At 37.3% G+C, this 12,652-nt stretch overlaps 1 protein-coding gene across 6 annotated transcripts in view; it reads right to left on the bottom strand.

The window, feature by feature from the left end:
• The window catches only part of LOC121330501 (leucine-rich repeat-containing protein 7-like), a 119,397-nt gene that overhangs the window by 51,537 nt on the left and 55,208 nt on the right, over positions 1–12,652 (bottom strand). For all 6 annotated transcript variants that reach the window (XM_041277057.1, XM_041277061.1, XM_041277058.1 and 3 more), the window contains exons 2-6: positions 9,089–9,291; positions 5,509–5,626; positions 2,696–2,774; positions 1,632–1,721; positions 1,357–1,413 (exon numbers count right to left, since the gene is read on the bottom strand). In XM_041277057.1, coding sequence (XP_041132991.1) covers positions 1,357–1,413; positions 1,632–1,721; positions 2,696–2,774; positions 5,509–5,626; positions 9,089–9,291 — 547 coding nt within the window. The remainder of the gene's footprint in view (positions 1–1,356; positions 1,414–1,631; positions 1,722–2,695; positions 2,775–5,508; positions 5,627–9,088; positions 9,292–12,652) is intronic.

Raw genomic sequence — 12,652 nt, forward strand, 5'->3', positions numbered from 1 at the left:
CAAACGTGCTAAACGTCCTGTTACATTTGTGAATCAAAGTTGACATGCAACCGTAGTACACTGACCTAAGCAACTGCAGACAGGAATGACATAAGAAAAGTCTCTGGATTAAACAGGTTCATCTGTATTCTCCAGCGGTCACCCTCATTATTAATATATTCTAATTGAATTGATTATTTTTGTAAAGGGCATCGTGATGGAGCTGGTCAAAAGACTATGGCCTTATTGAATTCTACTGTAGGCTGGTTAATGGCTGATGATGTACTTATTGTAACAGCAACATTTCAGAACTCAGTCATTGGCTCTTGTACAGAGAGTGAAACTCCTAAAAATAGAGAAATGTGGGGGAGTTGAGTAGGCTTCTCAAAAGACTGACACATAAATGATTACAAGTGAGCTGAGATGATGAATAATGAGGCATTTTAGGAATGATCGGTATAGTCTGTTTAAAACTTAAGAGTACCTGAAGCGTTCTGTTTGCCCAGTGCTGTTAGTGCAAAACGAACTGGAGATATGAGACTAGTTGAACACAATGGTTTGTCTGCTGTCAATATACGAAAGCATTATCATGCATCTGTTTTAAGAACATTCCTTTATTCATTGCTTTTAAAAGAACAAAAGCATTGCTAGTCAAAACAAATGCAATTACACATGCTCTGGAAGTTCTGCTTTGGAAGGCCATCTGACTTCTGACTGTCATATTTCATTTAAGACCCGACACTGCAATTTCATCTGGCCTATAGCACACTTATTAGTTATGTAGAATCAGCGCATCCCAACGGAGATGGCAGGTGTTAGTGAAAAAACAATGAAACTCCAGTTCAAAGAGACAAGAAACACCCGTGCAACCTAGAGGGCTGAAATTTAACATCGGTAAACATGCATGATGGGGAAGCTTATCCTGTTCAGGCCAGCAAAGCAGATGATACAAGGACACAGGATATATGAGGAAAACATTCCCAGCACCAAGGCGATGACAAATCCAATGTATTTTATATATTTTGGCTTTTAGAGAGCAGGGGTTGGGGTGGGAGAATCTCCAAGGAATGCAAGGAATCTTAATACAAACACAAATGTCAGGAAAATAATTGATATGTCTCTGTAGCAGCATGTTGAGAGAAGTCACATTTTCTTAAACAAGTTCAGCACAAGTCATATATTTTTGGCAGATCTTTCTGTATTCCTATCTGCAATCTAAATATGATCATTATTTTCAAAGCTTGGTGACTCGTCTTTGCTTATACTAATTCTGGGACAAAAAAAGCAAATCCCATTCTTTTTGATGATCAAATTGAGTACATTTACTCCACCACCAAGTTTTGAATATAATCCCCAAGGTAGGAGTGGACTACTTACTTTGGTAAAGTTTTCAGGTGATTTTCCCGTAGTTCCAAGATGCGTAATTTGGTAAGCCTAGGAGGAAGAGCCATAAATAGGAAAGGGTTAGGGGTTTCCTTATATACAGAAACCACTACAAATGTGAGCAATCACTTGGGAGTTAAGTTTCTTAAACTCTTTTCAATTGTGAATTGAGCTGGATTTGAACCCAGACAAGACTTATTGACCCCTCTTATATAAAGATACACAGATAAGGGCTGGGTATACAGTTGCCCTGAACTCTTGCTCTTTACCTCCCGAAGTTGGCAGGAAGATATTCCAGAAAGGCATCGTTTAAGTAGAGCTGCATTAAGTTTAGCAGCTGTGTGAAGCCATCTGGGAGTCTGGAAAAATTGGAGTTAAGAATTAGGTTCAGATGTGAGTGAGTTTTTCATGGTGACCACATGAAAAAGTAAGCCCTGAGAATACAACTGAAGAATCGGGTCACGTGACAAAACCCTAATCCTTGGCTGTCAATGCCCAGAAAAAGTGTTGTCTTATATTTCTTGTTTGTTTTCTGAAAAAAAAATAGAAACTGTTAGTATTCATCATCTTGTCCATGGTGCATGTGTAGCCTGAAGCTCATGAATGAAACTCCCTTGGATAAGCATTTTTTTAAATTGTACTATTCAACAGTTATTAATACAAAAATAACAGTTCATTGGTCAATATGAATTTAACTTTGTTTGTGCAGCTGATTTGTAAACAGACAATGTATTGTCTATCATAACTGGACTGAGACAGTCATGCACTGGAAGATGCCCAGTAGCTGTCTAATGTTGACATTAGACAGAAAACTTTGACAGCAGTCAGCATTGCATGAAATTGAACCAATGTCTGACATGGGATGAGCCATTGTCCAAGCTGTCATTGTATCTTTTTATGGGCTTTGAATCCCAAGCAGTCCAATGCGCACATTGGTCAAGAGACAACATCCAGTGTCAGCATTAGATGGCTAAATATCCACTGTTGTCTTTGGACAGATTTTTTCCATCTAATAGCAACAAATTCCATTGTCAGTCTTAGTAACAATGATGGCTCAGGGTGTAACACGTATATTATTATTTTCATCTGTAAAAGATTGTCACGATACATCGGAGGATTTATAAGCACACTCCATCTGTAGTGTATAAAGAAAACAAAGCTTTTTATTTATTTTTACAATACACAGTTATTGTAACTTAAATGCATGTATATCTCTCAGTAAATATGAAATCCATAGTTCATGCTCTGTTCATGTATGGTGGTTTAGAGTATGCATTACAGATTACTGAATATAACGGCATAGCTACGCTTCTTATGACAGCACTGTACTTACTTGGCAATTGGATTGACACTGGCTTCAATAATTGTTAAACATTTACAGCATTTAATGTTATCCGGAAAATCTTGAATACCTACAAGGAGAAAAAGACAATATTCATTTAGTAGGCACATGTATTTAATGAAAGTGTTTCAAGCTAACAAAATCATTCCATACATGTTAGATGCTGTGCATGTAAATGGGCTAAAGGTCTCTTAAGGGCACTTTCTGGAAGTAAGCCAACTGAAAATATCTTGTTTGTTTGTTTTTTTGTTGTTTTTTTAATTAGTGAGACTTATATAGTGAATGAAAGTACACAGTTAAGATTTTGTTAGCTATCACCTTAAAGAAAAAAAAATAGGAAAATATAGGAAATATTTAGCTGTGTTGACAAATCAGCAAATTGTCAACACAGCTAAATATAACTAAGAATGTTGGTCAGCAAACATGTCACAGCATCTTGGTGTGTGGAAGAATGGCATATCATTATCATGTGGGCTTTTTAACATGCACATTTAGGATTTAAAACATTGCTAAGGAACATCTTTTTAGTTGAAGGGCATTAAGTCTTAGTGGAACGACCATGTTAAAGTCCCTCAATGGGTAGGCAGGTGCACCATTGACACACACACACAACACTGCTTATTACAGCTAAACACCATCAACATTCTACTATGTCCTAACCTGTCCTCAATCGGACATCTGTGGGACGAGCTTGGGAGACACATTTGAGACTTCTATACTGATCTCTCCACACGGTGTACTGGGGCATGCACTGCTGGTGAAATGGAATGCCAGTCCTATATACTGGGGCCAGTAGCACACAGCAAGCAAGTCAATGTCAATGTAAGTCAATGAATGGCACACAAGGTAATCAAAAACAGACCTGGTGCCTTCATCACGGTCAGTAGAGGAAATTTTCAGAACCTCATTTCACTATGTTTTTACTGCATGTTTAAAGTGGGTAAATAACAGCACTGTGATCAATACAAAGTAAAGGGCAGCTGTGTTTAGATGTGCCACTGCTTAGGTTTCTGCTAAAAAGGCGCATAAAGTTGAAGGTTTTTTTTTGTCTCAATGACTCAAATGTAAAGCAGGTCTGAAATTACATACAGTGCCAAGAAAAAGTTTGTGAACCCCAATGATAATTATGGAAATTCCATAGTTTTACCACGATAGCCTTCTTGAATCAAATATATAATAGGGTTTATATTACCTAATTCCATGTCTTTTGAAACAAAATGATGTATGAATTAGACAAACAATGAATAATTAAGATATGGGAATCAGGGTATGTGAAAAAGTTAGTGAACCCCTGGTTTTACTAGCTCAATTAAGGGGATAATTAGAATCAGGTGTTTAAAAATAATTAGGTAGGTCTTCAGGGGTGAGATTGGGAGACCCCACCCTATATAAAGATCAGAAACTTTGTGAGTTTGATCTTCACCATACAGGTGTGTGGAAACACATCATGCCAAGATCAGAAGAAATCTCTGAGGACCACAGAGAAACAGTTATTGATGCTCATCAGTCTAGAAAGGGTTACAAAACATTTTTTAAGGATTTAGGGCTCTACCAATCCACTGTTAGACAGACAGTCTACAACTGGAGAAAGTTCAAGACCACAGTCACTCTACCCATGAGCGGACGTCCTACCAAAATCTCTCCAAGAACAAACCGGAAAATCATCAAGGAAGTCATAAAGAACCCCAGAGTAACATCCAAGGATCTGCAGGCCACTCTCACCTTGGCTAATGTGACTCAACTATCAGAAAAAGACTGAAGAAGAATGGTGTTCATGGAAGGATAGCCAGGAGGAAACCACTGCTCTCTAAAAAGAACATTGCTGCCCATCTGAAGTTCGCCAAAGAGCACATAGATGATCCACAAGACTTCTCTGGACAGACGAGTCAAAGGTAGAACTTTTTGGCCTCAAAGAGAAATGTTATGTTTGGCAAAAACCAGACACTGTGTTCAAACAAAAGAACCTCATCCCAGCCATCAAGCATGGTGGTGGGAATTTGATGGTTTGGGGCTGCTTTGCTGCCTCAGAACCTGGATGGCTTGCCATCATTGACACAACCATGAATTATGCATTGTATAAGTAGATTCTAGAGGAGAATGTCAGGCCATCCGTCCCTGAGCTGAAGCTGAACCGGAAGTGGGTCATGTAGCAAGACAATGATCCTAAACATACAAGCAGATCTACAAAAGAATGGCTGCAGAAGAAGAAATTCCATGTTTTAGAATGGTCTAGTCAAAGTTCGGACCTAAACCTCATCGAAATGTTGTGGCAGGACCTGAAGCGTGCTGTCCATGCAAGGAAGCCTTTAAATGTCACAGAGTTGAAACAGTTCTGTAAGGACGAATGGGCAAAAATTCTTCAAAACCAATGTGAGAGACTGACCAACACTTACAGGAAACGCTTAGTTGAAGTCATTGATGTTAAAGGGGGTGCCACCAGTTACTGAATCTAAAGGTTCACAAACTTTTTCACACATGGATATTGAATGTTGAATTATTTGTGGATAAATAAATGCCGAAAAAGTATCATGTTTTTGTCTCATTTGTTTAATCAATCTTTATTTATTATTAGGACTTAGATTAAGATCAAATAACACTTTAGGTTTTAAATATGTGAAAATCCGAAGGGGTTCACAAACTTTTTTCTCTGCACTGTATATGTCATAGCTATTGTACACATGGAATGAGCTAGGCGGTATTCAGAATTTGCTATTCATCTTTCCATCCTTATTCAATGCACCAGTTGTTTATGTATTTGAAAAGACATTTCATTCAAATCCAGAATAGTTGGTCAAAAAAGTTACCGTTTTTGCTGATGTCTAGCTCCTTAAGGTTTACAAGGCTGGCGATGGTGGCTGGCAGACTGGAAAGGTCATTGTCGGGCATGCTCAGTTTGCGCAGTGCTTGACAGTTAAATAATTGCTGGAAAACAAAAGGATGAAGTCAAGTTATTGCACTGATATTTTTTAGAATTCCTTAAGTCTTCAAGAATACTGTTATATGCTGTATCTCAGGTAGAGCTGCAGGCTAATTCACAAGCCTCTCACATCTTTCACCCCTTTACCAATATACGCTTAAACGTATTCAATATAGAAGATGTACAAAAAGATGTAAAAAACTGTATGATTCATCTTTATGGCTTTATTTTATGCAGTGGCTCAGATGACAGGTTTTATCTCTTCCTGCTGCCAACCTTCAGCCACATTAACCAAGAGGCACAATTAGCTACCCAATAAACCACAGACAAATCCGTTCCAAGTGAACAGTGCCTAGAATCTATTGTAGTAGTTCTGTTCAGAGGCTCTGGGTGGCTGGTTAAGTAGCGCGCACAGCAATAAAGATGCAACGGTGTTCAAGCCTGCTGACATGATGACAGGCTCAGGAGACAGGCAGTGTGTCAGCCTTGTGATTCTAATTATGGACTCCCAGAGCAAACTGACTTCCATTGAAGAGAAAAGAGTTATATTTCTACATTTAAACAAGTAATATATTACATGAATGTTGAAAATCGATCTAAAATAATCAAAATAGATGTCTGATTGAGTGATACAGGAGAAAGGGTGTTGGGAGTATGTGCACTGCAATAAGTCAGAAAACACGGTCAAAGATTCGTCAAAGTTCAATTACTTCTAATACTATGTATAAATGTAACCCTTTGCAAAGAACACGCAACACAGATCTAAAGTTAAAACACTTTTATACTTAATAGTTCATGAGTACAATATTCATTTTTGTGATTTAAAACAAGTTAATACTCCATGTCTAGGCTGTCTCTTATTATAAAATAAATCATTTCCCACAGCCTTGCTTCGCTGTCCAAACTGCACAGGATCACTAGCACCCTGGAATTAGATTGTAAAGGTCCCATTCAACACTTAAATGTACATTGACTGCCCAATGATTTATGACATCTTGAAGCAAACATTAAGGCTGAATCTGCTGAAACTACTCCTGACACCTGACAACCAACAAAATAATTTTGCTCAATTTGAGTCGGACTAGAGTCATTTTCTCCTATGGTGTGCAGCCTTTTCCCTGTAGAGGGAAATTCCAGATGGGTTCTACAAGATATTTCAAAAGGATTGTTCATGCTGTCTGTTTAAGTCACTGAGAATGATTAATTTTGTTCTGTTTTGTTTCATCACAGATACGGTTAAATAGTGTGTGTGTGTGTGTGTGTGTGTGTGTGTGTGTGTGTGTGTGTGTGTGTGTGTGTGTGTGTGTTTTCATTGTTACAATGTTAAAGGTGCCATTATTTGGCTGAACAAACAACATTTTATAGTCTGTGCTTTATTTACTCCATTAGCTAGACCACATTTACACAAGATGAATCAATTCCCAACCTACAAAATCTACATGAATGTTAAAAAGCTGTTTTGTATACAATTATTTCAGAATCTACTAAGTACACACTCTCACACACACACACACACACACACACACACACACACACACACACACACACACACACACACACACACACACACACTCACTCACAAATGTGTTAGTTTTTTTCACTATATTCAGAATTGACATTTATTAGGGAATGTCATGAACAACAGCAAAATGTACAGCACTATGAAAAATTGTGGACTGCAACAAACACTATTGTATTTATGCTATTACTAGATCCACAGCTAAACAGGCATATTTGTTGTATAAGCAATAAAAGATCATTTTTCCAGATTAGTGAACTCCAGACAAAATCAATTGTGTTATGTGTTACAATTTTAGCTCAGTCTCTTTTAGTAATATTTAAAGGATTTTACTGTATTAATAAAATGGAGGGCACCTACACTGTACACCGCTATTTACACAAGCTTTACATATATAATCTTTTATGTGCTTTATGTCAAAGCCATCTCTGAGCCTACTTCAGCACAGATGCAGCATACTGTCATTTGGAGAGCGTGATATGCACCTGGCGTCCTTATTTATTTGATTGAATCTCTTCAACAATATTTTAGGAGGTCAAATCATAGCATGCAGAGTTTTACAGTGATGTACAGAATATTACAATCATTTTCAATCAAGTAAGACTTTAAATAGGTATTTCGTATATGAGAAATAAGTCAGTACTTGGCATTGTTTATAGTTATGCCATATTTTGCATTTTGAGTAGTCTAATGCAAGCAATCATAAAGGTGGCTTGTGGTACCATTAAGTGCCTGAGCGCTCTTTTATTTACAATATTAACAGGCTGGTGAAAATGTTACTGTCACTTTAAATATTCAAACAAAAAAGCAATCAACATTTGCTTTTTTAAAACCTATCCCATTCATCAGGGTCTTCTGCTTACTTTATGTGGCAGGCCAGTTGTCACATTAAATCCTTATTTATTGGCAAACAGGCTTTTTCTGATACTCCCATGTGGCAAAGTGCCCTGCCCTTGGGCTATTTATTTGTGTTGTATTCACGTGCAGGTAAAATGTAATAATATGTGAGCACAGGGAATTGCACTTTTATTAATTCACGTGCAGTTGTACCGAGCCACCAATTGAATGACTGATTAGCAATCGAGTCTCGGTACAGCTGCATAAAAGCAGCATGTTTTCACTCACTCAGGGTTGTGTGTTCGGTGAGTGGAGAAGGGGATTGGATACGGACGTTATAATAATAATAATAATAGTTAAATATCAGCTCACCGTGTTTGTCTGTGTAGTCCGTTTTGTTTGTCTCGTTATTTTGGCAAAAGTGCCGTGTCCTGTGTGTTTTGTTTTTACAACCTTTTATTTTCTGTCTGTTTCATTATTAAACGCTGAGCAAAACCAAACGCTCAGCTTCACCAAACTCCACCGCTCTGTTGTTTATTTCCTTGTTCCTGTTTCTGGTCTGACGTCACCCACTACAGCCGTCTTCGTGACACCCCACAAACAGTATTGTTTAAAAACTTTTTACACAGAAATGCAATCAATCAAAACCTTTATCCAGATGAGACAATTGAGAACAGATTCGCATTTGCAATGATGACCTGGTATGAGGCTCACACCACCACAGCAAACAACATAAAACACAATAAATAAGAAGTAAAAAAAAAAAAACACATAATCAATTATAAAACATAAAACAGCAGCAAATTAGCAGATATAGATGTCAGTCAGCAATGAGTCTTATGGCTAAAAGCAACCTCAGATATGGGGCATTTACCATTTTCTTTTGCATTTAATTCCAATTTAGAATGTGACTCTCCCCATCACCCACTGGAGCTTCACAGCAAATAAAACACTCCCTGAGGAATACCCCAAAAAATGCAATTTAAGGAAAAGGAAAAACAGGTGCTATCACAGAGCATGTGATATAGCATCCTTACTAAATTAAATGTGTAAATCAGTAGAATATGGGGGTGCATTGTCATTCTATATTAATGACTATAGCTGCATGTACCTTGGGTAGCTCTTCAATCTGATTAGCATCTAGATAAAGTTCCTCTAGCGTGCGCTCGAAACTGAAGATCTCCTTTGGCACCTGTTGGAGGCTGCAGTGGGAGTAATCCAGGACTGAGATGACCTCTTCCTCACCCCGGAAGCATTGGCAGGGCACCAGGCGGCCAATGAGCTTCCTCTTGGTTGTCATCTCCAGACACTGCACTGGGGAAGAGAAGGGAAATAGACAGCTCTTTAGAATCATGAACACGCTACCTTACACTGCAGTGCATTCCCCAAAGACATGCCCTCTGAAACAGGCTGTTATATTGGCATCCGCATATAAAAAATTCTTCTTTGGGTCTTCTCAATGTCTTTTGAAACCCACCGGTTAGCAACCCATAATCATAACTTTTGCTGTCAGCATAGGAACCTGACACAAATGACTACAAAGTTAGACTAATTTTGTCTAATGGCAACTCAGTTGTGCTGCTGGTGTGTTAATAGGTATACAGATTAGGGCCACAGATAAATAGTTTTCAACTTTAAGCAACTCTACTGTATAATTAGATTCTTTACAGACTTTCTTACTGTATATGAGCCCTCACGAAATGACCATTGTATATGTGGAGGATGCACATTTTTATAATTTTCAATAGCTTCATATTGAGAGGCTCAAGCAAGTGAAGCAAAAAAGTGAAAAGTCAAAATAGTAAAAGCCTACAGTATCTATAACTAATAAACACTCAAAAGTGCTGAATTAAGTCATACTAACGTTTATTTTCATATTTTTTAAAGGCCTACAGTACCTTACCATAACTCCATTGTTTCATTTATTTATTTTTATGTACCACTTATCCATGAAGGCCATTCTCAAAGCTGGGAGTTTCAAACTCTAAAAAATGAAATACTAAAAGAAACGTAATAAACTGAATAACTAGAAGCCTCAATGTTCTCAATGTTGAACACTGAGAGAGACTTCTAAGAAAGACATTTTCATTATTAAAGCTTCATTTAGCACTATTTAGTGTTTAATAGTAATGATTTAAATGTATTGTCTAAACAGAGTGAGCATATGATTGAAAATGGCAATAAATGAATAACAAGAAGTTATCTTTTTCCAGCAGGTGACTTCATTTAAAGTCAATGTAAAAGTCTTGGCTGTCTCATCCTGCAAGGCCTGCATTTGCACTCACGATCTGCTCCGCAGTTTCACATTTTGGTCCTCATGCAGACAACTTAATTGAATACCTGGGTATGATGTGGTAATAAAGAGCTACTGCTTCTAGATTATATTTTATGGGTATGTACAGCACTGAAAAGGTTTGCTGAGCAATTCTTTCCACATATCGAAAAAACATTATACACTTTATCAAGGTGTTCAGTGCTGGTATAATAATCATAGTTTCTTGTACTTGTTTGAAGTTATGGATGTGCTGAATGATTCCCACTTTTCAGATTATACAATCCTCTGCAGCTGCTGTGTTCCCCCTATTAGTCAGTGGTCGCACACAAAAGCATACAGGCATTGGCCCTTCCTTAACAAGGAGAGACACAGCGACCCTTAGTTTTGCGGTTGTAGCTGTAGACTGGGAAGCACCCATTGGCAGTTGTCATTGAGACTATACTACCATTGTGTTGGAAGACTAGATGTGACTGCTGTTTAAATCCTCTACATTTTTTCGATTAAAAAGCAGCACATACTTTTAATTCGTTCTGCGGAGGGTAATTGCTTCTCATCAACTTAAGTCTCCGATTAATTTCATGAATCTTCCTCTCCTTTCTCAACTGCCCAAACCCACTGCATTGAAAGAATCCATTCCCAACATAGGAGGTTTGTTGTTAAAGAGCTGACCTCACTGCCCTGTGACTTTTGCTAGTGCATTGTTTAAAAATAAATAAATTTATTTACTAAATAAAGCTTCAGCAAGTAGATATTTAATTTGCTTTGTGTTATTGTGCAATGCGTGTGTATATAACAGTAAGATATTAACGCTTTTTAAAAATTGTTTTGTATATTTTTGTTTGTGATGTGCTGTACGGACAGTAATTCTAAGTGAAATTGTCACTGTATGGTGCAGCTAAGGCATGTGCAGTTAGACTGTAAAAATGGAGCGCCAACTCCAGAGCCGCGATATACCCGAATCCGCAGTATAGCGAGGGGCGATATAACGAGGGCTGGGTGCATATTGAAGTTTGAAGTAAAACCCTTATATTGACTATATGACTGTGTTTGAGAAAAAAAGCAATTTGTTAGAATTTTTAGAATTGATACATTTATTCCACATAGCGTGCCACCTTCAGTCCAAACCAAACTGTCCATATGCAGCACTGTTAAAACGTTTCATTTGGAGGTGAAATGAAAATGAAAAGTCACGGAATGTATAGTGCACATAGTGCACTGTACTCCAAAGTTTATTTATTTTTTATTTCACATTTCAATAGATTTTTAAACACTTCCCAGTGGGTTAGGTTGCTTTTCCATACAGACTCCGATAGATCAGCTATGAACATATTACATTTTATGCTCATTAAAAATGTATGTTGATCCAACAGCTTAACGTTTTACAGGCAGTGACTGCACATTGTTACCAAGGCAACCATCTCTTGAGATCTGTAGTTTATTCTTACATCAATAACACCTCAAATTGACAGACTAAACTATAAAAGGTATACTAATACATGTATGAAGTATAGGAAGACAACTGTGGTGAAGCTTTAAGAAACCGAAAAACAATACAAAACAAAACCATTCAAATCTAGGCCTATTTTCTAGACTATGGCAGTATATGGCACAGAGCACTGTTGTAGGCTCACACATCTTTGACTCATAATGCAGCCAAACATGATATTAGCAGAGTGCCAAATAGCATAAAGTAAAAAAAAAAAAAAACATAAAACCAATGAGAACATTCATATATTTAATTAAAACAATTGTTATTGATCCTTATTAAGCTTCGTTTTCGCCTCTGAGTGCTCTTCAGGCTTTACTGACATTTATATTCTCTAAATGTCATTTTTGTAGGCAAGCAACATTCCAGACCCATAACTGCAGATTATAGCATTATTATTACTTAGTGGCCAAACTGCAAGGTTGTTTGTCTTACTCAAGGATGGTATCACAAACAGCGAAGATGTATTGCACACAGAGGGTAAATCGCTCACATACATCAATAGGACAAAACATGATGTCCTGCAGGACCGCTAAATCACTCATTAGCAGCTCAGGTTTAATCTGATTTAACTAGACAATCACATCTTACACCAACTTTTTTCAAGGAGACTTTCTGAGATCAAGAAAATTATGTTTTGTGAGGTTTCACAGGATAATTAAATTATATGGGACATCTTTAAAGGAAATTGACCTAAGAAAATATCTTGTACATGTTTTCTAATGTCATTAATATTTGTAGGCATCCGATTTTCCTTATTGAAAGGCAAAAACACAAAATGGAAGGGCGCGCGTTTCATATTTTTAAAAATAAACTAATTTACTCTAGTACATTTTTCAGTCCTTCACTTCCGAAAGAGACCAGGTGAATAGAATGCTGAGCCTCATTACTTGTAAATTTACTTTTCATTGTAA

The sequence above is a fragment of the Polyodon spathula genome, chromosome 18, assembly GCF_017654505.1.
Source record: "Polyodon spathula isolate WHYD16114869_AA chromosome 18, ASM1765450v1, whole genome shotgun sequence".
In the NCBI taxonomy this organism is placed as follows: Eukaryota; Metazoa; Chordata; class Actinopteri; order Acipenseriformes; family Polyodontidae; genus Polyodon; species Polyodon spathula.